The sequence below is a fragment of the Asterias rubens genome, chromosome 1, assembly GCF_902459465.1.
Source record: "Asterias rubens chromosome 1, eAstRub1.3, whole genome shotgun sequence".
In the NCBI taxonomy this organism is placed as follows: domain Eukaryota; kingdom Metazoa; phylum Echinodermata; class Asteroidea; order Forcipulatida; family Asteriidae; genus Asterias; species Asterias rubens.
The window spans coordinates 5531372-5558867 of NC_047062.1; the positions used below are offsets into that span (position 1 = coordinate 5531372).

Consider the following 27496-nt stretch of genomic DNA (forward strand, 5'->3'; position numbering starts at 1 on the left):
GCTATTTTGGGAGTCAGATTTCCTTGACATTACTTGGGCAGACAGCACACATTTTAGGCAATGCGCGTGTAGTTTCCAGTCCACCTCATCTTTACATGCATATTGACTCCCAAAATGGCAGACCATGGGCCGACAGTGACAATGTATGGTGTCAGTGCAAGGGATCAATCCCCCGTCTCAGATGTACCGGGCATGCATTATATGAATACAACACTGAACTAAGCACAAAACAATTTTGCTTACTAGAATAAGGTTACCAACAAAAATAAAATGTCACATGCCCCACTTATGACTGGTTTCCTGCTTATTTATGCATGGCAGAAATTTATTAAGTGACATATTCTGCTGCTCTATGAAATAGGGCCCAGGAGCAGAAATAAATAACTTACCGGGTAGTTCTCAGTCGACAGCAACACAAACAGTCTCAGCGCTGTGATGCCAACATTATCAAAAGCACTAAGGTAAAAAAAAAAAATTTTAAAAAAAGTTGAAAAGAAGCTTTTCAAAAGATTTTTGAAGCTTTGGATGTTGTAGAAAACAAGAAGTGACTATAGCTAGTCAACTGGTGGGTACAACCATGCTTCAAGTGGACACTATTGGTAATTACTCAAAATAATTATCAGCATAAAACCTTACTTGGTAAGGAGTAATGGGGGGAGGTTGATAGTATAAAACATTGTGAGAAACGGCTCCCTCTGAAGTTAAGTAGTTTTCGAGAATGGAGTAATTTTTCACGAATTAGATTTCGAGACCTAAAGTTTAAAATTTGAACTCTCGAAATCAAGCATCTGAAAGCACACGTCTTCGTGCGACAAGGGTGTTTTATTCTTTCATAGTTATCTCGTAACTCCGACGAACAATCGAGCTCAAACTTTTACAGGTTTGTTAGTTAATGCATATGTTGAGATACAGCAAGTGAGAAGACTGGTCTTTGACAATTACCAATAGTGTCCAGTGTCTTTAAATCTACTTTCAGTGCAAGAGTGTTGGGACTGCGAAGAACCGGTTCTTAAAAGAACACGATAAAATGTCCCTACTTTTTTTCCAAGGATGCCTGCACTCTAGGAGTGCACTGTTAAACATGTACAGACAAATTTATCCAAACCTAAAGCAGTCACCTCTCTGTTTTTTAAAAAGAGCACCGTTAAAAAGAAGTTATGCTTTCAACGAGAACATTCTGAAGTCCTAAATATATTTTTGCTTTGTGTTTCTTTGTTTTGCTGTTCTCTAAGCCACTTTGTTGTAAAGAGAGTCAACTGTAATGTGTCCACAATCAAAATGGCTTCTAGATATTTTCAACTGTCACACCTACCCTGTGTATACGCTAAACGGCTCATTATCAACACAGTTGGTGGGCGCCGAGCTGTTACAGCCGATGAAATGGTAGGAGTCGGAGAAGAGATGAACACCCATGGCCGAAAACATGACAATAAATACTAAGATGATGAAAAATGTCTGTGGAATAAATCAAAAGCGTCGAGGGTCAATACTTGATAAAAATGCACACATAAAAACAGTCCGGTATTTCATCTTTGAACATGTTGCAATGTCATTTTTCCATTTTGCAAAGGGCACTTCCATTGGAAATTCTTAAAGTCAATAGGAAACTTATGAAAGGCACAAAGGCCAAGGCCAGGGGAAACAGAAGCCATGGCATCTTGGTCCTGCTAAAAAATACAACTAAAGTGTTAGTTTAGTTTTTGTCAGAGGCTAAAAACAACTTCAATGGACCTGAAAACTGACATTGTCACAGTTTGTTTACCATTTTCCAGGAAACCATTGTGTCTCTGCACAGCTGTCCAAGTGCAGGAACCGGTTCCGTTACACCAATGTTGAAGAATATGTTTTAAACTTTAAAGTGCACAGAAAAAGGAATGTCCACAAAAAGGAGCTTGTTTTGGGGTCTTAGTTTTTATTGTTAACATGGGTCTGGATTTACGAGTACACATTTCCCAAAGACAGTTTTTTTTATAATAGTTTAACTTTCCCTTAACGGTCTAAATATTTTGGGGTTTTTTTTGGCAAGGGCTTAAAGCCAGTGGACACTTTCAGTAAACAGTATTGTCCAATGACCACACTTCGTGTATCACAACTTATATATAAAATAACAAACCTGTGAAAATTTAGGCTCAATCGGTCATCGGAGTCGGGAGAAAATAGCGGGAAAACCCACCCTTGTTTCCGCACGTTTTGCCGTGTCATGACATGTGTTTACTATAAATCCGTAATTTTCGATGTCGAGAATTGATAATTGTTTTAATGTTTTCTCAAAAAGTAAAGCATTTCATGGAATAATATTTTAAGAGAAGTCTTTTACCATTACCTTCTGTAAACCCTGTAAGTTATTTGATCTGTGAACTTTTTTCTTTTTTTCTGTCCCGTAAGTGTATAATGCTTTAATATTCATAATATTTCAACAAATTAACAAAGACTCTTGTCGACTTACTTTGATGAGTTTAATGACGATAGACAGGACGGTATCGAAGATGTGACCGACGTTCTTCAATTTGCATATAATGATGAATGCCCGCAAACATCGAAATGGTTGTATAAGACGCTGTATGGGGGAAAAACCCAAATTTAAACAAACATAAAATAATGTCGTTGTTATTACTATTATTATAATGCCCCATAAGAATGGCACTCATTCGGTTTTCTTGGTTACTTTATATTGTGTAGTGTTTTTACTGAATGTGCTTCTGATAGATTGTAGATTTTCATCCTAATTTATGATTTGTATGATTTGGTTATCAGTAAGATTTTCTATTTCCAGAGATACCCTTTTTTTAAAAGAGTCTTTTGGAGTGAAATGAAATGAAATTACATAGTTCATGTACATGTATTTGAGCATTGAATGTATAAAGGTGCAATGGTGAGAATATTTTCTTTGGCTGAAAGATGGAATGTTCTATTCAACGAAGCGAAGCCAAGTTGGAAAAAAATATTTAAATGAATGAAAATGCTTTCTCCAGAGCATGAATGCAAAATGTTTGTTGAATTGTTTGATCTTGTGTTTACTGGGAGCGGGAATGTATACTCACAATTTGCACTATTTCTTGAATGACCAGCATTACAAAATCTATAGTGAACATGCACAAAAATATGAACTCCATCCTGAAAGAAAAGAAAAATAAAATTTCAAAGATTAAAACAAGGGAATTCAAGTAGGGTCATCAGTTGGTAATAACCCCGAAAAAGCATTCTGTGCAATTTTTTTCTTCTGGACTGCCCAGTTAAATATAAATCAATAAAAAATAGTTGCTGCCATTCAACAGTTAGTATACACATAATGAATGTTTATGAGTGCAATGGTGCAAATACATGTATGTTCATGAGTTGAAAGATGGAATGTTCTATTCAACGAGGCGGAGCCGAGTTGAATGGAACATTCCAGCTTTCAACTCATGAACATATTCGCACCATTGCACGAATGCAAAAACATTCATTATTTGTTTTATATAACATCCAAGTAGATCTTTGTCATTTTGATTGAAAGATACAAATTTCAAAACAAACAAAGCGTAGGCCTCCAATTTTTAATTGTAGAAGACGAATGCTAGTAATTTTACTAATATGCCTTGCTGCGTTACCGAAGACAACGCGCACGCAGTGATGTTTTTACTCAGCTTTTTCGTTCCATCCGAAAAGTACCATTGCACTCTGGCAGCGTGCAATGGTACTTTTCGGATGGAACGAAAAAGCACGGTGAGTGACTCAGCGTGCAATGGTACTTTTATTTGCTATCACGTGACGGACAATCCTCCAATCAAATGGCAAGGATCTGCTTGGGTGTTATATAATACCTTCTGTCACCTTACTGAATGTGGGCAGATTTCACAGGGACTGAGGCCTGAGGGTTTACCTGATCCATTCCTAAAGGAAGTCTTTATGAACAGTGTCTGGGTGTGTGGGGTAGAAGGGATGAGGTTTACCTGATCCAAAGGAAGTCTTTATGAATTAGGCTCAGGATTTAGGTTCTTTGGGATGGTGATCAAGTATGAGGGATGAGGTTTACCTGATGCATACCTCATCAGGGCAGTCTTTTTGAACAGGATTTAGGTTCTTTGGGTAAGGAAGGAGGGTTGAGGTTTACCTGATCCATTTATTCTCATCCAGGGACCAGAAGACACGCCATGATAGGAAGCCTATATGTACAGACACGTCGATTGCATACACCAACAGAGAAATGATGGTTAGGGCGAAGACAACGTAATTCATTCTAAATGAGATCAAATCAAAATGGTATTAGTACATCTAAAAGTAAAATAACCTCTGTGGCAGATCATTACTAAAATGCGGACAGGATTGCTCAAGTCAAAATCAAATCCGTCATATTTATGTATACTACCCCTCTGTTCTCACAGGTACTGTACCAAGCGAGCCAATGTTGGGGTGCTGGCAGGGCAAGGTTTTGTTCACAAAGACATAGGAAAGTTGTTGTCTTTTTACTTTTATTCTTTCTCAATTTACAAAATGGCAGGACAGCGAAGCCTTTAGGATGTAAAACAAGTTTATTAAATATTTACAACTAAGAGAGTGAATACTGAAATACTGAACTCGATTGTACAGTTTCCGTGTCTATCACACTTAAACTCACATATTGTGTGCGCCAGTTTCAGGATTCAGTTTGTGTTTTTGAGTTGCAAACACTGGTATGGTTCTGTTGTGTTTAGTCATGTCACTGTGTCAGGGAAATTGTGTAAGTTATTGAGCAAGGCACCAGACTTGCATAAAAAGTAACCAAGACAACAATTTGTCCATGTCTTTGTGTACAAAACCTTGCGCTGCCAGCACCCCCAGCAACAGTGGGGCGGCATGTAACACTTGTTTGTATGGATTGTTCTGTAGAGCTACATCTGCCAAACCAGTTGAATGTAACCAAATGTGCCCAGCCTAATAACAAAAATGACTTTGAAGTACAGAGTCCAGTAAAATCTGAATAAATTTTGCGGTTGCATGCATTTGTTAACAATCAATTTGTACACAACAACTAATGTAGACCAAGCACCAGAAAACCACATTCATAAACAAATACAGAATTCAATGAACTTTAATAATGCAGTTTTGTGAACCACAAATGTTTTCTCGCTGATGTGTGACCAAGTGTTCTTGCAGTGAAAATCAGCTTAAAAGAAAGTTGTACTGATTTCAAGGCAAAGTATATCTTTGGTATTTTGAAACCTTTCCAATGTTTTAATCCTACATAAAAGTACTATAAAACAAATTTCAAGCAAATTTATTTTTCAAAAGGTGATATCGCCGAAAGAGTGGAGTAATTGTCATTTGAGAAACGCTACAAGCGTGAACCGTTTCTCAGATTTAAATGTTTTTGACTCCCTTCCTCTAACACCACATCAATGAACGGAGATTGTCTCACAAAAAGTTACACTTTATCAACAGCTGCAAGTACGTTTTTATGGTCATTAACTTTTGGATTCCTTTAATATCCCCTTTAATAGTGTTGACATTTGGGGGATTTTCACAGGTCTCTAAAAGCAGACATCATTTGACAGAATCATTAGAAAAAAAGAATACATGAACATCATACAGAGAAACCACTGGTCCGTGCACCACCCCTCCATCAAAGGCAACCCCTTTGTGTATGTACAGTATGTAATGCACAACGTGTGGGCTTACCATCTAACCCCAATAATAGTTACTGACTGGCATTAAAAATACGGTGAGATGGTTCTATAGTGTACATACATCTCTGACATTGGTACTGGCGGTACGTGTATGTACTTTGAAACTAACTTACAAATTATACCTGTTTGAGATATATTCCATATCTTTGCCATGAAAAAAAGCATCTTTAAGAAAAAAAGAAAAACAGGAATCTTTTGTTCATTGATCAAGTTTGCACATACTGTACAAATGGACCAAATTTCAAAGAGCTGTGTTAACATTTTCTGCTTAGTAAAAATTTGCAGAATACCGGCCACAGATATATGTGTGCATCATTCTGGTAAGCTTAATTTTGTTTTGCTTAGCAAATTTTTTTGTTTACAGCAACTTTGTGAAACTGGGCCTATTCGTGAGTACATGGGATACTTACTGGCCAACAGGTGGAGGCTCTAGGAATGTCATGATCATATGCAACAATGCAGCTAGAAGCACCACGTATGTAAACCAACTATTATCAAGCACCTTAAAACACCTACGGAAAAAATAAGAAAACATTGGAATGGTTACTTCAAATAATATGTTGTTTGTTACGCAAAACATGGTAACGGCCTCAACTATTTCGACCCTAGCAGAGCCTTTCTCAAGATGGACGTGACTTTAGATCAACACGTGAGGAAAAAAGAATGTCGTTTGAAAATATACTAGAAGTAACTATTATTTTATATATGGTAGCTCTAGTGGAAAAAGACAGAAGATTTACTTGGGGTCAGATGTTTAAACAGTTTATCTATCTGTCATCAGGAGAATTTTCTAATTCTACTGGGGTTTGAGTTAAAGGGGTCTACATGGTGTTTCTGCAAACCTATCTCATTGTACCTTTCAACAGGAATTTCATCAGGGAGTGAGCTGAAGGGTTGGGTAAATGGTGTTTTCACAAACCTACACTTCATCATGTTCATTGTACCTTTCATCATGCAAACCTTCAAATCATGCATAAGAATTCTCTCCCATTGTTGGAACACAATTATTGTCAACTTACAGTTGTCCTTTCTTGGATGTGAAGAAGGCCCTCGCCTTGCCCCACTTGCCCCTGCCATTAATGGCATCATCGATGTGAGCAGCGGCCAACTTCAGCTCGCGATGCTCCCCGCAAAGATCAGTGAATGTCTGCGTTAAGGCATCATGCTGTTTGGTACAAATAGAAATCAGAGATTATTAAGGGGTCATTGATAGACCTTATGCACATGACATCATTTCAGTAGGAGGGCGCCCTCACCTAGGTCAAAAGGAGATGTTCATTGGCCAAAACTGAGCGCAGCGCGTACAAATCTGTGCGTTTGATTGTTTCGTCACTGTTTTCCCTCTAAGATGGCGGCTGGATGACGTCAATGCATAAGGTCTATTGGTAACTTTTCCAAAAATTATTGACCATAAAAACTTGCTAAAAAGCACTTCAGATTGATTGTGTTTACTATTTTGAAAAGGGATTAATCCCATCAAAGTAATATGGTCAGAATACTTTTTTACCCATTGAAACATTTGAATCAGAGCAATGGTGATGCATGAACTGGTTAGCTCAGCCGAGGGTTGGTCTCCAGTCTCAATGTGGCCATAATATATGCAGTTGGTACCCGATGTAATGTGAAATAGTGTACAACGTCACTTTATTTAAGCTCTTTCAGAGCAAAGTTTTGATGATCGACCTTGGCTATCAACAACTTATCTCCATTTTCCTCTTTAGAAAAATTTCTGCATCAGTAAAAAGGTTAAAATTTATTCCATTTGTAATATCATCAAAATTTAGGAAGCTTACACAAAGCCTGAACCCGTTGAAACGTGACCATCATTGAAGAGTTTTTGGTTTTATCAAAATTCCCACTGAAAGGGTATCAGCACAATTTTAACATGAGTTTTGAGTCTTGTCATTTTTTCCAAAACTTCATTAAAACCATTTTCTATTTGGAAAATGAGTGCATCATTTTGAGTTTGGAGCCCCTTTTTAGATAATGAATGATATTAATATCAACATACTACAAATCACTATTATAAAACCAATTTCCCAGATGCAAGGAAGAGAGCCACATCCTATTCCTAAAAGTAAACTTTCAAATCTGTTTCAAAAAATTTTTACAAATTATTTTGTCTCACAACACTATCCCAAACCATACTAAATATAATCTGTTTTCGCCAAACCAAGCTTCTGAATCCAACATGCTCCATGGTAACATACTTGATTAGTCTTTCTATTTAATTAGTGTGCATGGAGCTTATTTGTCCGGTGTAATTAAGTACTGTATGGATGGACATGTCATGGGTCTCCTCAAACAGCCAGAAACACACACTATACACACGCACACCTAGCATTCCCTTCATCATCTGCCTGTGTAGAAACCCAACCCACTGTGAAGTTATCATTCCTATGCCTGAGTGATAAGATTGCTTTGTAAATAAATGGCAAGGTGGGTCAATATTGACAAGTGCTGTTCCCATGGTTCCAAGTTTATATGTCTGTGCTGATGTCACTAGCAATGACAATAGTTCTGTGCATGATTGTTCAATGTACGGCATCCCAGATTTCAATGGATGTCACTCTCTTTTCTATGTCCGAGGGGTAGGGTGGTACACAGCGCTCCGACACAACAAAAGCGTTCAAATCGTCTACTGTCCGTTCTGTGGCCTTAAGCTATAAAGGGCTTGGCATTTGCAGAACCTTGGATAACAAGAGTGCACATAATGATGTGTCCCAATCAATCATTCCATTGGATCCTAACGTTAAGGCCAACTAACAGCTTCTGTACAATATTAACAGGATACAATAGATTAATTTTTGGCTTGTTCAAACCAAGTAGCGAAGTGTCTCACTCAATCAACCAGTTAAGAACTATCAGTTCTCGAGTTTGAGCGGGTAGACCGCTCAGTCGCACTACCAAAAAATCATAATGATTGACAACCAAAAAATAATTGAATTTTTTTTTCCTTCTTGTTCTTTTGAGTAAAATGATAAAGGCCTATGGATTGTAGAATACATAAAGCCCCGTTCACACTTCCTGCAAATGCGAAACAAATTTTGATGTCAAAAATTCGCAACAATATATTGTGCTCAACTCCTACTTTATTCATGGTGCTAACAGCAAGATGAAAATAAATGTAGAATGATAAAATTGCAAACCTCAGAAAATTCTAATAAACTAGACACAGTATAAAAAAGAGCAGTTGTCTTCATTTCTGTTTTGAAAGTTTACAGAGAAACAATATTCCCAATGGAATCGAGCAGTTTATTTCAGTGAAAAGGTCCAATAGGCTCTAGTGTCTACCATAGCATGGAGGAATAACTTCATGACCATCTGGACCCAAGAACAAGAAGACCTTGTTCACCTGAATGACAGGTACTTCGTTTGACTTCAACACAAATAAACCAAACTTAAGCCTAACAGCTTTAAAAAAAAAAAAAAAAAACATAAAAAGAAAATTTATGAGTTTGTGAGTGCCCCTTTGATTAATTCATTAGAAAATGTTTGTTTCGGGCAAGCAATCAAGCAAGAAAATGTTTGGATAGTGGCTAACAAACTGAAGATTGATGAACAACGTAAACTGGCTCAATATTAAAGGAACCTGTTGCCTTGGATCGGAACACGTTGCCTTGGAGTTGGTCTATAAAAAGCGTTTGTAATCGTTTTTTATAAAATGCATCTATGGTTGGAGAGATGTTTTAAAAGTAGAATACAATGATCCATACAAGTTTGCCTCGAAATTGCGTGGTTTTCCTTTTACTGTGCGAACTAACACGGTCGGCCATTTAATTATGGGAGTCAAAAATTTGACTCCCATAAATGGCCGACCGTGTTAGTCGATGAGGTAAAAGGAAAACCGTGCAATTTCAAGGCATGTTTGTGTGGATCATTGTATTCTACTTTTACAACATCTTTTTACCCATCTTTCGACCGATCCAAGGCAACATGTTCCTTTAATAACAAAATTATGGGATAGGCTATAGTGACTATTCTTGTTCATTCTCTTCCAGAAACAAGATAACTGTGTACTTGGAAGCCTTGCAAAGTTTTATGTGACATGTAAGAACACATGCTGCATAACATGCAGGTGTGTGTGTTTTACGAAGACTCAAAATTTAGAAAAAACAACTGTCTATAGAATAACTCGATAGAGGGTTACTCTAATAACTTTTGGTTGAATCACACATTGCTATATGATTTTAGCCGTTTTTTTTGTACAAAAATACAAAAATGCACACATAGAAGTTACAGACTCAGCCTAAACTTTTACACGCGTGTTTTTTCTAACTTACCCCATCAACTCCTGGAACGAGACACAGGGCTGGTGTGAGAAGTCCGTACAAACAAAAATTCTCCTGAGCTGAACGCTGTTTGAATGACCTTACTCTACTCCTTGGAAGCTCACTTTCTACATCCACAAGTTTTGCTTTCTTCACTGAGTCGACATCGTCCATTAGCACCTTGCCATTACCCATCGAGTCACATAAAACAGGTTCTACGACGACGGGACATTTCCGACTTCTCGGTGCCTTGGCAAACAAGAGGGTAGTGTCGTCCCCTACAGGGGATGGAGTCCTCATTGGGGAGTAACTTCTCGGAGAGACGGGTGTGAGCGAACCATCTTGACTCCCAAGAGGTGTATGAACGCTCCTCGTTGGGGAAGTTTTCCTTGTGTTGTTATTCACGGGTGAGCCAATCCTATCCACTGGCGAACTCACTCTATTTACGGGCGAACTCACTCTATTCACGGGCGAACTCACCCTATTGCTGTTGGGAACGGGGGAAACGATCCGGTCCCCTCCTTGAACTCCATTACTCTTGAGGACCCCATTAGGAGGGGGTGGGGTACCAAACCTTGGATGCAACTCTGGTGTCCTCTCAAGAGGTGGGGTGCCTAAGCGTGGATTGATATCAGGTTTCTTGCTGACACGCGGTGCCAAGAGGCCTCCTTTGTCCTGATCATTTGACGACTCTCCGGACTGCTCCTCTATCTCCCGCTCGATATCGACGATGAAATTACGGTAAGCGGCAACGTGGGGATCCTCGCCCCCATCCCAGATGTCTTCTTCGTCTACCTGCTCCATATGTTCCCTGGAGCCAAACAAGGTACGAACTAGTCCTAGTGGAGAAGCAATGGCTACCACTGGCTGCAGCTTTTACAGATGTTCCGATGAAATGAACAATCTTGAAGTCTGGGAATGGGAGCCATTAATCCTTCAACAGCCATTTTTAGCAATCAATTTGAGGCCAGCATGCAGATCTTCCTGTGAGGTGACTTAACATCGCAACTTTTTCAGAACTTTTCAGTCATAGTAAATCGAGACACGTCTAGCTCCATTCTTGCTTCAAAGAGTCTCACATTGTGTAAAAGATGAGCAGGTGTAAAGCTGCCTTCTTCAGAAATCTGTTATAAACAAAACAAAACAAAACACATTTTTAACACAAAATTCCTTGTAACTTGATTTAATGAAAAAGGATCCACATGTGCTACAATGGACCAAGGTTTGTGTTTTTTAACATGCAATAAATAATTCAATTCAAATAGCGACAGTACAATTTTGTCAATGCTGTCCTTGGATACTTTTGTAAGAGTTTGATTTACAACACCACATGGCAAAGTAATACAAAATAAAATATGTGTTAGCAGTTGCTAAATGAGACATAATAGTACAAACTGAACTTCCTTTCTTGTCTTCTCGCTACTGGGTTCTTGGCTAGTACAGTGGTCAAATTGGCTTTTCTGTGGGTCCTTGGCTTTACATACAACCAGAACTTATATTATAAATGAAATGAAAGGATTAAAGTCATAGGCCTGATGATAAGCACACCCGATGCAAAACAACCTCCCAATGAAGGCTTGGGTGAAGCTGAATAGACTACGGTCTGCCACTGTATCCTTTACAGCCAACACGAAAATATGGGGCATCACATACCAACCTCTGATCCTGTAGACCAGGTCAAACCCATAAACCTGTTTTTTTCTGAGTGTGATATGACAGGACCCTCCTGTCCACTATCCAACATTGATAAACCCCTCCCTATTGGGGTGGCATACCTCACCTGCAAACTGCAAATTTGGATTGCTGTACATGGTGTAGTTGACATACAAAAAAATGACAATATATTAATGTATTAAGGAGTTTTTTTTACCCTTTTTTTTTTTTTTTACCGAACTTGCGAGATAATAATCAAAGAAAAAACACCCTTGTCACATGAAGTTGTGTGCGTTTATATGGTTGATTTCGAGACCTCAAGTTCTAAACCCGAGGTCTTGAAATCAAATTCATGGAAAATTACTTCTTTCTCGAAAACTATGACACTTCAGAGGGAGCCGTTTCTCACAATGTTTTATACCATCAACCTCTCCCCTTTACTCGTCACCAAGAAAGGTTTTATGCTAATAATTATTTTGAGTAATTACCAATAGTGTCCACTGCCTTTAAAGTATTGGACAATTGAACCTGTTTTTGTTTTGTTTTAAAAATTTAACTGTTTCCATGGTTTCCATTTTTGGCTAAAAATAAAGAATGAATTAATAAATAAATATAGAGGCGACTGGCACAAACAAACAACGATCCAGAGGAAGTTCTGCAATATCGGATACAACAGAACTTATAGGCTATTATGACTACAGAGCTAACTGCTTTCTCCAATTTATTGCTGCTGTCCAACTTGTTGACACAAGCCTTCCTCAGTTTCTCTATGGTCAGTCGTATAATCTTCCTCCATGGTTTAATAAGAAGGCTGCTGTACAATGAAAGATCCACAGTATTACCTCATCCCTATTGTGAAGCTTCTTTAGGGGGGGAAGTTAGCGCACAAACCCTGACCAATCAATACAGTTGTTATGCCTGGGCCAGTGGACACCATGGGCTAGGCCACATTAACTAATATTGACTCAAAGTGAAAGGTATTGGACTATTGACTCCATTGGTGTAAATACAGACCATCCAGCTACTGACTGAAAAGTAACCATAATGATGGAGGTATCCAAATATCTAATGAGTAATGAAGGGTGCCATGTCCAATAATTCACATTGAACAAATGGTATCAAAGAAATTAAAAAAGTGAAGTTTATGGTCCTAGCCCACATTCTTTTTTGAATCTGCATGCTCTGAAAAAATTTCTTTTATGAAACATCTTATATGTCTGCAGAAAGACTAAATTTGTTCATGTTTTTGGCTTAATCTTAGCATCATTCTATTGATTCTGATTGTTTTAATCATTTATCCACTTTTGCATCTCTCCTTTCTAGACTTGTTAAGCTCTACAAAGACCAGCAAATGTTTAGTCTGACTCTTTCCTCTGTAAAAAAAACATAAACCCTCAAATAAAAAAAAACACCTCGTCCTCCTCTTTCTGGAGAAAAAACCCCAGGACGGTCAGCTATGGATTTTGTTACAAATTAATAAGCAAACCAGAGGAATGATGTTGAAATGAATGTTCAAGCATGGAGGTACCTCCATGCTTCAAGCAAGGCAACAGGTAAACATGTATGTATGCATGTACATGCAAAGCATACATCCTGGTGCAAGGTTGACAACATCACACGTTAAACCATTAACTTGTGTAAATTCAACTTTAGGTTACCTTGTAAAAGGTTATTAATTTTGGTTTTTACCCATACACCGATGTGTGTTAGCACTGTATACTCAGTACTTTCCCGAGTCCTGTGAAAAAATATCACAGGCATGTTACTCGGGTGGGATTCGAACCCACGACCCTTGCAATTCTAGAGCAGTGTCTTACCAACTAGACTACCGAGGTTGCCCGGCAGCTAGAGGCAGTTCGAATCCTATGTTTTGGCAGCGGGTACCGCAACGATATAATAGATGTTAAATTTGCGTCGGGGATAAAGAATATTAATTTTGGTTTTTACCCATACAATACACCGATGTGTGTTAGCACTGTATACTCGGTACTTTCCCGAGTCCTGTGAAAAAAATATCACAGGCATGTTATGAACTACCTCTAGCTGCCGGGCAACCTCGGTAGTCTAGTTGGTAAGACACTGCTCTAGAATTGCAAGGGTCGTGGGTTCGAATCCCACTCGAGTAACATGCCTGTGATATTTTTTCACAGGACTCGGGAAAGTACTGAGTATACAGTGCTAACACACATCGGTGTATGGGTAAAAACCAAAATTAATATTCTTTATCCCCGATGCAAATTTAACATCTATTATATTGTAAAAGGTTGCCGTAAGTTACTTAATAAACATGTTCTACACCCCCAAAAGACTCTTTACATGTAAATCCCTTAAAACTCTGGCTCTATCTTCTTCCTAAAACAAGTCAAGTTTTTAATGGAAATTTCAGGGTGATTGATTATTTGTTTATTTTGTTGAAAGTTGAAATATCAATTGAATAAACTCAACTTTTTTCAGTATGAGCATGCATTGGGTAAGGGCCTAGTAAATTTGGTTTGCAGTAACAACATGTATCCACTGTGCTAGGTAGAGTTTGTTCTTAGAGAACTGCGCCTCGGAATAGGGTCTTGTACACTAGATAGATGGCGCATTATAAATGCACTATTATTATTATTATTATTATTATTAACTGTCTTTCTTTATTCTACTAGCACGAAGTAGATTTATCGGATGTTTGGGAGACATCTCAGTCCTGAAAAGAACTGTCCTGCTTTTTAACTACTCACTGGACGGAAGGTATAGAGAACTGGCTGGGACGACCACTTTAGTTTACATGTACTTATGTAATTGACTGCACTACCACAGAGTCAGTTCTTGAATTGGTCTCAACGTTTAACTAGCTTTCTCTAGTCATTGTCAGGAGACTAGTATCAGGTACTTAAAAAAACAAATTAAATTGCTAATGTGAAAAATACACAGGTTGTTTACCATTTATTGTGTCCATTTACAAGAGTTTACATGTGTATGGTCCAGAATACTGGTACATTCAAAATCTAGTACAAGCAGAAGTTTGTAGAAAAAAAACACAACAAAAAACCAATAAATATTATTCATTCTGGACAAAGCCGGCTGGAATATTTCATCAAATAGTCCATTATCAAAAGAATGGTTTGGCCCCCCCCCCCATATCCTATGGCACTGCTGTATTGTCCCTCACTATGGTTGAGGGATCACAGACCAATGATGCAGTATTTAGATGGGGGAAGTGCATGCCATCCTTTCCCTCTTGTTTGCATTCAATGATTGTTGTTCATCAGTGCTCTATTCAGCACTATGGAAACCAAAGCTCCCATCTAAATAAATGTTTCTGGGGGGAGTCTGTGGTTTATAGAACCATCTAGCTCCCAAACAATTATCTTCAAAGTTCAGAGTTCTCCCTTGACAGTGCAGTGGTCTGTCTGCTTGCCAAAATGCCAATTAAAACTCCTGGGGACCACTAAAAAATTCCCCAAATTAGTGGTCTGGTAGTTCACTGTTGAACAGCTTTTCTACTGGTGAAAAAGCTGGTGGACATGAAAAATGACATGCTAAACCCTGATAGTGCAAGTGTGTCCTTGTAAGCATGGTCTTCCTCCTTGGTTCAATGACAGTCTGAGTAAAATTTAACCGGTGAACGTTGTTGTTAATAAAATACAACTACAATGTATGGGGCTCTTTGGCGACAGATTTGACAAAAGATTTTACAGAAAGAAAAAAATACCAATTTGTAATCCTTGATAAAATGTCTATAATTTTGTTGCCTTTTGCTGGTAAATTTTGTCTTTCTTTTTGCAAAGTTTCCTTGGTGTTTCGCCAGGAATTTCGGAAGGCAGATAGAAATCAAATAGGAATCGGCTGAGGAAGTGCAACAAAACATAGCTGAAAATATGTTATCTTTCTATTACAAAAACATTTTCCAGTTGCAAAAAAAACAATTAAATAGTATCACAATTATTCTTTTTTAGCTGAGCATTTAGCTGAGCAAACTGACGCTGTACTCGATAATTTTGCAAGCAAAAAAGGGAAGGTACACGTTTGGGAAATGGCAAAGACCAGTGTTCTCACTTGGTGTATCCCATCATAAGCATAAAATAACAAGCCTGTGAAAATTTGGGCTCAATCGGTCATCGAAGTTGCGAGAAAATGATAAAAGAAAAAACGGATAACTTTCCGTATGGCGCCACCACATTTTCACTCATTTTTTACAAAAAGGGATATCTCATTGAGGTTAATTAGATACTATATTATTTAATATCGAATGAAAAAGTGGTGGCGCCATACGGAAACTTTTGCGAAAAAACACCCTTGTTGGACGAATTTGTGTGCTTTCAGTAGGAATAAAAGACTTCTAGCTAGAATGATCCACACAAGTTTGCGTGGTTTTCCTTTTACTGTGCGAACTAACACGGTCGGCCATTTATGAGAGTCAAAACTTTGACTCCCATAAATGGCCGACCGTGTTAGAGGCATGTTTGTGTGCATCTGTTGTATTCTACTTTTACAACATCTGTCTACCCATATGTATTATAAAAAACGGTTACAAACGCTTTTCAAAGACCAACTTGACCGATCCAAGGCAACGTGTTCCTTTAAGTATGCCTGCCTTTATATTAAAATCGTAATTAGAATGTTCACGAATCTATACTTTCTCGTCCATTCTCCTTAACAGATTTTTAAACAATACATTTATTTTATTTTGACAATGTCACTTTTAGAAATATATTTCAGATTGTATACGCACAAAAATCGTTTACAAATGTACACAAAATAAGAACCTGGACACGGTTTACAATGTGTAAAAAATGACAGATTCAAAATGAAAGGAAACCTCAACGAATGAGATGTCATAGGTGTACGTTTCTATGGGTCCTCAGAAGTTGTCTGGACACCAGTCTCCATTATACTCGCAACACACCGTGTACACAACCTAACCACAGTATAATTCCAAAAGTGCAATTTTTAAGTGATAGGGTAACTGGATTACCTTAGAACAGGGTCATGTACAGCCTGTCCATGGGGGACTGTATCAATATTTGATCAGGATGGATCCTAAGTGTTGCTGGGACAGTTACAAACATACTTTAGCCCCCCCCCCCCCCCCCCCAAGTAACAAAAATCCCATTGCAATGCAGGCATTGGGGTTTACTGCTATTGAAAATACTAGATCCTAGGATGGCCTCTCGCTGTTGTTCAAACACGTCAAATAGTTGGAATTTGATATTCATGATCAGAGCCAACTCTATAAATAATTACATAGCCCAGAATCAGAAAGGAACAGACCCAACGCATGCCTATAAAAAATGCTCAAATCTTATAGAATTTGCAAGTTTCACTGTTGTTGTTTGTTTTACTTTTTTTCTTCTTTTTTTTGGGGGGGGGGGTTAGGGTGGGTATAAGTTTTGTACACAGTTTTTTTTAAGGGAGGGTACACTTTTGGCAATTTATCTAAAATTTAATGGCCACTTAAACAGACCGGTAAACAGCACTGCAGGGCTATTCACAATGCATTATAACATTTTGAGAAACAATTAATCTCAATAATATGTTATTTTAGAGAGGGATTCAACAAAATTTCAATCAAAGAAACATTTGAAAGGAATAGGTTTCATACTTCAAAACGTAGTTATAGGTCTACCTTGCAGGAAAAAATACTGAGTGCTTTGATGTCAATCAGGTGTGGTCAAGCGCTAAGATAATTAAGAACCCAGTGTTAAAATTTTGTTAATGCCACCACTTCCTAAAGGTTGAAGGAGAAACTACATGTAGTTTCTAAAATTTGTCTTATAAAAGGCACTGGGACGTTTGGTAATTGTCAAAGACCAGTGTTCTCACTTGGTGTATCCCATCATAAGCATTTAAAATAACAAGCCTGTGAAAATTTGGGCTCAATCAGTCATCGAAGTTACAAGAAAATGATGAAAGAAAAAACACCCTTGTTGGACGAATTTGTGTGCTTTCAGATAGAAATAAAAGACTTCTAGCTAGAAGTCTTTTTATTATTTTAGTGAGAGATTACCTCTTTTTCAAAAACTATGTTACTTCTCAGAAGGAGTTGTTTCCAACAATGTTTTATACTTTTAACAGCTCTCCAATGCTGGTTACCAAGTCAGTTTTAAAGTATATTAGTAATTATCAAACATGTACATTCCCTTTAAGAGTACAGTAGCAAAAAATCATATAAAATTGGTTATAGGCTAAATCACTATAAACAGCAGTTTACATCATTCAAGGCAGCAAACAAAATACAAGGAAACAAACTAAGAAATGCAACAACACAAACAAACAAACAAACAAACAAACAAACAAGGAAGTCAGCTGAAAAGCGGCCAGCCTAAATTAAGTCCTCGCATTGCGATCATTTGACACTCCAACTACCAAGTCTTCCGTCAAAGTCAATAACAATGAGCCAAAGTTGAATTAGTCAATATTCCATAAATTACCCTAAAAAGAATTGTTTATTAAACAGTACTTCCTCCTGGTGAATACCAGTTGCAGTTATATCAGGAAGAAGTACAACGTTTCTATTGGCACTTTTTTTTATCAATGGAAAACTACTAGCACTGGGGCTGCACCACTTCTTTTACCGTGGATCACTTGGTTTAATTGGAGGCCGGCTGGTATTATGAGTCAATGTTTCTGAAGAAGCTTTTCAAAAGATATTTCGACTAAAATTTACGAAATTCCTTGGTAAAACAGTTTTTTAAGATCAAATGTCTGGTAACTGTAATAAAGCACAATGGAAACTGAATTGGTAAATTTTATTTAATTTTGGGTTGAACACAATCAAATTCACTGAGAGTGAGATTTGAGTCCTTGACCTCCTGAATGCCAGAGCTCTACTGAGCTCTAATGTATGTATCTAGAACACAATACTTTCTAAGTTTTTTTCTGTCAGTATTTTCTGACTGTGCTGACCAATTAGGCCAAAATCTACGAAGTGATGAAACTGGCCTTCAACAATTAGGCGTATAAATGGCTAAAATTTATACTTTCTTTACTTGGATTTTTTTTTCAAACAGAATTGTTTCTTTTCTGAGGCCTGGAGAATGAGTTTTTAATCATAAATTAATTAATTGTAAAGTCTCAATTAAAATTGTTTTGATCAGCTCATTGTTAACAAAATTGTTAGTTCCACTGCAAAATAATTAGCTAAACAAAATTATTGACTCAGTAATAATGCAGGGTTCTGACCAGGATTTGTTAAGTGGCGGAAAAAGTTTTCACAAGATCGTAAAAATAAACTCAATCCAAAGAGATACTCAGAATTATTGCTTTAATATGATACCATTTTTTTTTACTGGTTAACTTTTAACATTTTGTTGAAAACCTTTAAAACGTTTATGTTTGGAAAGTCCTGAGTGCTGGTTGAGTTTTCCTGCACCAACCACTGTGGGCAGAACCCTGCTAAAGCCTATTTAAGGCACCTAAAAAGCTTTTAAAAAGTAAAAAGGAATCTAGCAACACAAAATCTCATGCTGGTCCAGTGATCATAAGAACACTTTTCATTTTAATTGGCCATGTCACTTGTTTTCCCTTTACACTTACAGTAAATGAGAATTTGTATTTATAATCCAAACAGAAGTACAAGTTTATTGGAGATGTACATAGACCAAAACATGAATTGTCAATGATTTGTGGTACCGGAGTAGACCCAGTAACTGGAGCGCTGTACTCCTTTTTTTCGAAATTTTGACATTATCGGTCCCGATAATCCCGATAATGTCAAAATTTTTGAAAAAAGGAGTACAGCTCCCCATTTACTGGGTCTAGGGCCAGAGAGACTTTTTTGTTTGCAATCCTTGCTGGTTGCATACTTAGTTTTACCTGATTTGGGGTTCAGTCTTGTTCCACTTTTCATGAGATTTTATATGTGAACAAAACTTGTTTATTTCTTTGTATTCTTTATAAATGTTGTTAAAATGTTTGAATTTTGTTATGTTCCCCTTTTACACCCAGTAGGCACTAGTAGTACTAGGTTACAATGTAATACAGGTAGACACTTTTGAGGTTGGTTCCGCTATCGTCTCCTTGAACAATTAGTTCCAAGAGTATTATACGTGGGATAGCTCCTCTGCCCCTACTCCTCACTCCTAGAACTACGAGGTTCGTTCCGCTATAATCTCAAAGATGATAGCGGAACGAACCTCATCATAGTTCTAGGAGTACCCTGCTTCTAGACTTTTTAATAAAAAGGGGCTAGGGTTGGACATCCCAGAAGCAGAGTCACCCGTCCGGATTGGCATGTTGGGGCTACCAACTTCTAAAACTATGAGTTGACTGAGGTTCGTTCGGCTATCTTCTGACGATAGCCAGACAAACCTCATAGTTCTAGGAGTAAGGAGTACCTTGCTCCATTGTCAGTAGTCACCAGCATCCATAGACCATTGAGCTAGGGTCATACCGCCTCCATTATCATCCACACATGGACGAAAGCAGTTTACTTCAAAATCATTCATTGTACAAAAATACAAAGTAAATAATAAAAAGGTACATTTGGGATTTTATATCTTTACAAACTCAACTAATTACAAGAGCTTGTAATAAGTTGCTGACAGTGGATTAAATTATAACTTTGGTAGAATTTCGGCGGTATAAACCATTGGGCATGATCCGCTTGAACAAAAAGGATGGACATGACAACTTCACTGCGGATTATTAAACTGCAGTGCTAGTGTAAACAAGTGGGGGTCCCGTTACATAAATACCGGCCTATCTATGGCTTTTTATATATGAGAGCCGAAAGAAAAGTTCAAGAGTTGAGCACTGACAAAGTTACAAGTTTTAGTTAGTCATTTTATTATTTAACAGCACATACTTACCATGCAAACTTTCCCTCACTCATAAACCTTCCAAAACACACACCAGTTAAGGCACAATTAGTTACTCCATTAGGCTTTGTGTTCCGGTCCGTCGCCAAAATAGAGAGCAGACATTAATCCACACAGGTTAGATATTGATCAACTCGTCGTTGTTTGTGTGAAATGCGTGCATTGCATGCATGCTGCGTTTACGTCAAAGAACTTTTTGTGCATGATGAATGCAAAAAACACGATCGGTATGCAACCACCACACACAACACCGAACAACAAAACGTAAATGTCGCCCTCTAGCGTTCATCTACTTTCATCAAAATTGAAAGCGGATGATTTGTGTGCGGCTGTCATCGTTTCTGACCTCGAGTTTGGGGTGAGTTTTACACATTTCTTCAAACTCTTTTTAACCCTAGTGTGCTGTAGCTATAGTTGTAAATTTAGGGCTTGTATGTAATTGGTATAAAGTGTGGTGTGGAGAAATATGTCGACAATTTATTTAACTTTTTAAATCGTCGGGAAAAAAACAACTAACAAACAATCCCGATGCCGATGTACTGTACATACATTTTAAAGGGTTGATTCGCCCCAGAATGCAAACATTTTATAATGCTCAAATCAATCCGCCCCAATATTGCTTTGGTGAAGTTAAACTTTTATTGCCAGTGTAATTTTGTTCATCCCACTCCCATTTTATTTTGATGAAACACAATTATGTCCTGCCAAGCAAGATTCTCATTAATTATTTAATCAAATTAACATCATGTAAAAGTGGATGTAGGTAGGTCCAAGGCCCAGTCGGATTTGACATTTTTTTTGAATGGAAGTTCCAGTTGTTTCAATTGAAATTGTGGTTGTGGAGATCAACAATGCAAAGTAAAGTAGTTTTCTTCTATTCTTGGAAAATGCAAATCTTATCAATCATCCACTAAAAAGAAATTCCTTTTTTGTCTCCTCTTTTGTCACTATAGGCAAAACCATACATACTGATGTAACATGACTATTGAGTTGTGTGTGTAGTTCATACTCCATCAATTTTGGGTGGTTGACATTTACAAAAAGGCAGTTTTTTTTGCGTGTGGAAAATGTCACTTTCGTTAAAAATCTGAGAAATAGCCGTGTACTACCCTTAAATGGCTGGTAAACTTAATGGGCCACCGAGTGGTCCTCCCAGAGTCCCAACAGAGGAGGAGCTGAGTCGATTATCTCGTGACGAGCTGATTCGTCGATTGCGATGGACTGACGGGGACCGGTTGCGCCGAATAGCAGAACACAGCAACATTATGAAGGACGTCAACCGTCGCATGCAGGCCCTGAAGAATGAACCTAGTGGTGGGTCAGGAGATAACAACAATCCAAAACTTCAGAGCGACAACCAGGAACTGCGCGATCTTTGCTGCTTTCTGGATGATGACCGACAGAAGGGGCGTAACCTCGCCCAGGAGTGGCAGCGATTTGGCCGCTACTCAGCCAGTGTGATGCAAACCGAAGTGAGTGGATACCAGGAAAAACTTAAAGAGCTTGAGGCACGGCAGCAGCATTTAATGAGGGAGAATCTGGAGTTGAAAGAGCTGTGTTATCTTTTGGATCAGGAACGAGGAGCGGAAAAGAGGAACTCTTTGTGTAGCCAATGCAACACATCAATGAATTTAGCTCCGAGGGCCCAGGGGGATGGAAGCTACGATAACGGTCCGTCAAGTCCTCATGAAATGAAACCAGAGATACCTTACTCCTCCTCAGGAAATCAAGGTAGGCGAAACAAATTAAATTATTGCCATATATTGCTTAGAATTATTTATTACTTTTTTTAAATACTTTGAAGCACGACATTGGTAACTTTGAAAGACCACTACCTGCACTTTGTGTTAGACAATACTGACTTTGTGTTAGACAATACTGACATAAAAAATAAACAACCCATGAAAAATATAAGTTCAAATAGTCATTTGAGTAGGTAGACAAAAGTGGGAGAAAAAGGGACTGTTAAAGAGTGCTCACAGAGTTTTGGTCTCGCAAAATCAAACCTAATTGTTTTACTGATTTCTGAAAAACTAGAGTATTTCTGGCAACAATATTACAATATTTCACAGAAACCATTTTTTATAGCATTAATAAATTTATTTGCAAGTATTATTAGTACACATTTATTGTTTCAATCTGGCCAAATTGTGTTATGCCCAACCTTTAAAATGTAGATCTTTGTTTTAACAACAATGCTGACCTATGGAATATGTTCTAAAATACCTCTCCCAGAATTGCCAGATTTTGATTGACTTGCACATATATCCAAACCAACAAAGAATAGCTTGCCTAATGTCCATGCATTGTTGGAGTAAAAGAAGTTCCGAGTGACATCAGAATGTTTATGATTATGGTGGGATTATTCTATGAACATTATAGCTAATGGGATAAATAGACCCCTTGCCTGTGACGTCAAATGCTAGTGCACTCACTAGGGTCAAAAAGCGCCCTCACTTGGGTCAAGGAGGCAAATTATTGGACGATAGCTTTTCTAAGTGCGTGTCAGTGTAGCGTTTTGCGTTAAATGTAAGGTGTCTATTGGTGGACCTAAACATCTGGTGTTGAGTTAAGTTCATTAAAACTGTGTATTGTTTGTGAATTTAGCTTGAATGGAGTCCACAACAGGCCTATAATTTCACTATTGAGAGAGCAAGATCAGTTTTATTTGTAAAGGGCAATTTCATTGGAAATTCTTAACAATTTGGGGTAAGTTTTGAAGGGCACCAAGGCCAAGACCAGGGCAACATGCCTTTATGACCAACATGTAATATTCTAGGCCTGCCCCCACCATGGAGTTGTGTGGCTAAACTCTATAATTTTACACATTGTAGGCTAATTTTACACCAACATTAATTTCATTTTTTGAACCTTTTCCTTATTTTTGATACAGAGGAGTTACTTGCGTATGTACGACAGCTTGAAGACAGGTTACACACTCTGGATTCAGACAAGAGGAAAGGGCCACAGGTAAAATCACTGAAAATGCAGCGTCCCTGTGAAATGTTAAATCACAAACACACTTGTACCATCAGGGCCAAACTTCTTATTTAGCTGTTTAACAGTAAATGCTGCTTAGCAAACTTCAAACTGAGATGGCACAAGTTTTAACAATGTAAACTTTTGAAATTTTGGCTGGTAATCATTTTCTGTTAAGCAATTTCTGTGCTTAGCAAAGTTATATGCTTACAGGCTTTTGAATGTTACAAAGGTGTGTGCAGTTTGTGAGCACACACAAAAAAACAAAATGTTAAATGTTAAATTTGCATCAGTGATAAAGAGTTTATCATTTTTTGTGTTTTACCTTATTTGATGTGTGTTGAGCACTGCACACACAATATTGTGTTAGTCCTGTGAAAACATTACACAGGCATAGATGGTAGAGACAAGTCAAAGTATCAGCCCTGCACTAACATGGTTTGCCTATAATTTGATTTCAGTGACTAGCCAGCAGGACCAGTTAGCTTGTCATTTGACTAGTCGACCAGCTTTTTCACCTGTCCATACTTGTTTTATATGAACTAGCCAGCCGGACTACTTGGAGTGGTTTCGTGGGGCAGTGTTTGAACTGGCATTTCACAAGGTTGACCATCATATTTTGTTTTCTGTTAATTCTAAAGGCCCCCCATGGATCTAGACAGTTCCAACCAGGACTGGAAAATGGCGAGCCACACCTCGGAAAGCCAAAAGTACCTCAGAAGCCTGACTCAATGGTCCATGCGTTAAAGGTAAAGTGCTGTGTGTGGAAACACATTTGGCTTGGAAAATCTAGGTGGTCTTTTTTGGCAATGGGGGCTGTGTAACATGATCCCTGAAGCTTACATTTTGTTAGAAATACAATATTTTTTTAGAGGATATTCAACAGTTCAGGTCTTCCTTTGTGTGTTTTGTCAACATTTATAATGCAATCACCTCATTAATTATGTGATTGTGTCGGGCTATATTTGTGAACTAACTTTAATTTGCAAATGTGCAGGTACCAGCAAGCAGTTTTGTGAATTGTTCAGTTTGCTTTGAAAGTTTAAAATTCAACAGTTTTAATGTTTTGTGTTGTGTCAGGCCTTTGGCTTAAGAGTAAGGATTGTGAGGTTTTCCAGGTTTCAACTTTGTTCTTTTGGTTTGCTTTTGATAAAGGGCTTTGTATTCCTAATCCTTGGCAAGGGGTGCTCTTAAAAGTAAATTTATGTTTGAAATATCTTCAAGCTCTATTTTAAAGACAGGGTCAATGTTTTGTTTTTGTCAGTTATGCTGGGTTTATAGACAAGATACAAGTTAAAATTATAAAGAAAGATACAAGCTGAATAAACTTATGTTCAGAGGTATCATGTATCTGTGTGTAAATGCAGTCCTCAGGAATAACCAATGGCACCCATAGCAATTGCGGTGGTGCTCTGTGCTTTTGCTGTGGTGCCCTTTGCTGTGGTGCCCTTTGCTGTGGTGCCCTTTGCTGTGGTGCCCTTTGCTGTGGTGCCCTTTGCTGTGGTGCCCTTTGCTGTGGTGCCCTTTGCTGTGGTGCCCTTTGCTGTGGTGCCCTTTGCTGTGGTGCCCTTTGCTGTGGTGCCCTTTGCTAAATTCAATTAACAGTGCCCCCTCACCAGAGGAAAATTACTGTGCCCCTTCAAGAGGGAAGTTTTAGGCCTGTACATGATGATGCTTCTCTCTACCCACCTAGGGGTAAATGGGTACCTGTGAGGGCAGAGATGGTCCTTGTGATTGATTTAGCTTAGTAGCGCGTATATTTGTTGCACAGGCTGTATACTCCCAAGGGAGCTGAGATGGTAAAAGGTATTAAATAAATGGCTCAGTGACCAGGGGTAATAATGTTGGAAGCGTTTTGATATGCCATTAGGGTGTATAAAGCGCTATAGAAACTGGTATTTATTATTATTATTATTATTATTATTAATTATGTGTGTATGTTTTTATGATTGCAGGTTCTAGAGGTTCATGAGAAGTTGGACCATGGGACGCCGAGTGGAAGTGATACGGAGCACATGAATGATAACCATAAAGCTATCGTCAGAGAAATGTGTAATGTGAGTAATGTACAGTTCCCCCCCCCCCCCACCGAAGTAGTGATTTGATAATAAAAAAATCATACAGGTTGGTTATAATGAGAAAATAGAATTAGCTGTTGCAAACTGCTTTACCAACCAAAAGAACCAGCTGGTATAAACGCAATAAGAATTTAATTGCCTTACGTTTGACCCTTGCAGAGTCTTTCTAAAAGGCTACATGACCCCCCCCCCCCCAAAAAAAAACAAAAAAGTTGTAATCAAAATTTCTATTATGCAAGACATGTAAGTAAACAGAATTTTCAATATTTAATGTTACATAAACCAAGAGACCAATTCTGACTTTGTTGTATTAATTGTATATCATTCCTAGGTTGTTTGGCGTAAACTTGGTGATGAGCCTCACAGGCCGGGGAATCAACCGCCTCCCAACAAATCGGCACCTCCAAGGTACCCGGTAGGGTCTATGGGGCCACCTGGAACACCTCCAAGATATGCTGGCAGTACTAGTAGCCTTGAGAGAAAATAAATCAATCTGATTGATTGAATGTCCTTGAACACCCCCAAGATACGCTGGCAGTACTACCAGCCTCGAGAGAAAATGAATCTCGGATTGATTGTCAAGTCAGTAAGTTTTCAAAATCGATCATGGATCTTTTAGCTTGTTTCATACACAAACTGTTCACAATAGACCTTATGCACATGATGTCATTAAGTAGGGCGCCCTCACTTAGAGGTCAAAAGAAGGTCGTTCATTGGACAATCCCGAGCGCCGCGTGTACACATCTGTGCATTGCGATTGTTATGTCATCATTTTACCTCTAAGATGGCGGCTGTTGATGACGTCAATGCATAAGATCTAGGGGGTTTCTGCAGTCATTTTGAAGTGTATGGTTTCGACTAATGTCAGGTATTCTTTACAAAGAAACTTTTTTCCAAGACATCATGGAATCAGATTACCAGGAAAAGCAAAAATTTATTCCAATTTATATTAATATTTTACTTGTTCCAACAAATGTATTGCTTAGCATATTAATTTATGTGAAGAAGAACTGCCTAATGTATATATTCAGCAACTAAATGATCAGTCTTCTTTTCTTGATCGTTGTATATTTTCTCTGTACCATCATTGTCATCCATGCCAAATAAAAAGACTTTCTTATTTTCTTCTTGAGGTAGCGACAAAGAAAATTCTTAAACAGTCCTTAGTAGGTTTACGGTAAGATATTTTAGAAATGATGTTTATTTTTGTGTAAGGAGAGACTTGTACAGCAGGTGGGGAATTCTCCCATTATATTATGGTTACATCATGGAGGTAGAAATACATCTAAAGTATTCCGCAGAGCATTTCTATAAGTTGTCACCCAAGCCTGAGTAGAATACAGACAAATATAGCACTTCTGCGTCCCATATCCAACGAGGCGGAAGGCCGAGTTGGATATGGGACGCAGACGCGCTATATTATTCTGTACTCCGTGAGCGCAAGTTTGAGTACGAATCTGTCTTATAGCCTAATTAAGCCAATGAGGTTAGGTTATGTTTTTGGTTTTGCTTGCGCAGAAATAGAATTTTATTTTTGCACTGGCCCTTTGCAGAGCATGACGCTTTGACACTCACAATACGCAGAATGCAGTATAAAAACTGGGAGTAGGTTATAGCTTTTTATATCACACTCCGGTTCGAGCATCTGATTGGAGGATTAGCGCGTACTGGAGATACTATAAGTTATCACACAAGCGCGAGTGGAATACGGAAAAATAACGCGCTTCTGCGTCCCATATACATTCTGCAAATCTGATTGGAGGATTTGCGCGTACTTGAAGATAAAGATTTTTATCAGGGCCCTAGTTTATATAGCTGCTTATCAGAATAATTTTACCAGCCAAACTATCATATAGCTTGTACCATATTCGACTGTTTTCCTGCTACTCTTTGCTAAGCAGTAATTTTTTAAGCAGAACTGTTTGGTTAAGCAGCTTTATGAAATTGGGTCCAGGTTTTTGCTGATTATTTCTTATTACATATCTTCCCCCATCTAACCACAGTTACAATTTTTAAATTGCCAGTACTATAATTTGCAGCGGCATGGGACTTGAAACCTTTGTTCA

At 38.1% G+C, this 27496-nt stretch overlaps 2 protein-coding genes across 2 annotated transcripts in view; one reads left to right on the plus strand and one right to left on the minus strand.

Moving 5' to 3' along the window:
• The window catches only part of LOC117290662, a 46987-nt gene extending 26452 nt beyond the window's left edge, over window positions 1-20535 (minus strand). Inside the window, exons 1-9 of the mRNA XM_033772184.1 lie at window positions 20365-20535; window positions 9929-11040; window positions 6665-6810; window positions 6056-6157; window positions 4094-4219; window positions 3042-3114; window positions 2447-2557; window positions 1313-1455; window positions 390-456 (exon numbers count right to left, since the gene is read on the minus strand). Of these exons, the coding sequence (XP_033628075.1) occupies window positions 390-456; window positions 1313-1455; window positions 2447-2557; window positions 3042-3114; window positions 4094-4219; window positions 6056-6157; window positions 6665-6810; window positions 9929-10720 (1560 nt within the window). The 5' untranslated portion in view covers window positions 10721-11040; window positions 20365-20535. The remainder of the gene's footprint in view (window positions 1-389; window positions 457-1312; window positions 1456-2446; window positions 2558-3041; window positions 3115-4093; window positions 4220-6055; window positions 6158-6664; window positions 6811-9928; window positions 11041-20364) is intronic.
• Window positions 20536-20671: 136 nt separating this feature from the next.
• Window positions 20672-27140, plus strand: LOC117299377 (coiled-coil domain-containing protein 85C-like). Its single transcript, XM_033782918.1, has 6 exons — window positions 20672-20731; window positions 21327-22104; window positions 23267-23343; window positions 23994-24101; window positions 25308-25409; window positions 25762-27140. Exons 2-6 carry the CDS (start codon window positions 21489-21491, stop codon window positions 25915-25917), a joined length of 1059 nt encoding a protein of 352 aa, XP_033638809.1. The 5' UTR covers window positions 20672-20731; window positions 21327-21488; the 3' UTR covers window positions 25918-27140.
• Window positions 27141-27496: the final 356 nt, after the last annotated feature.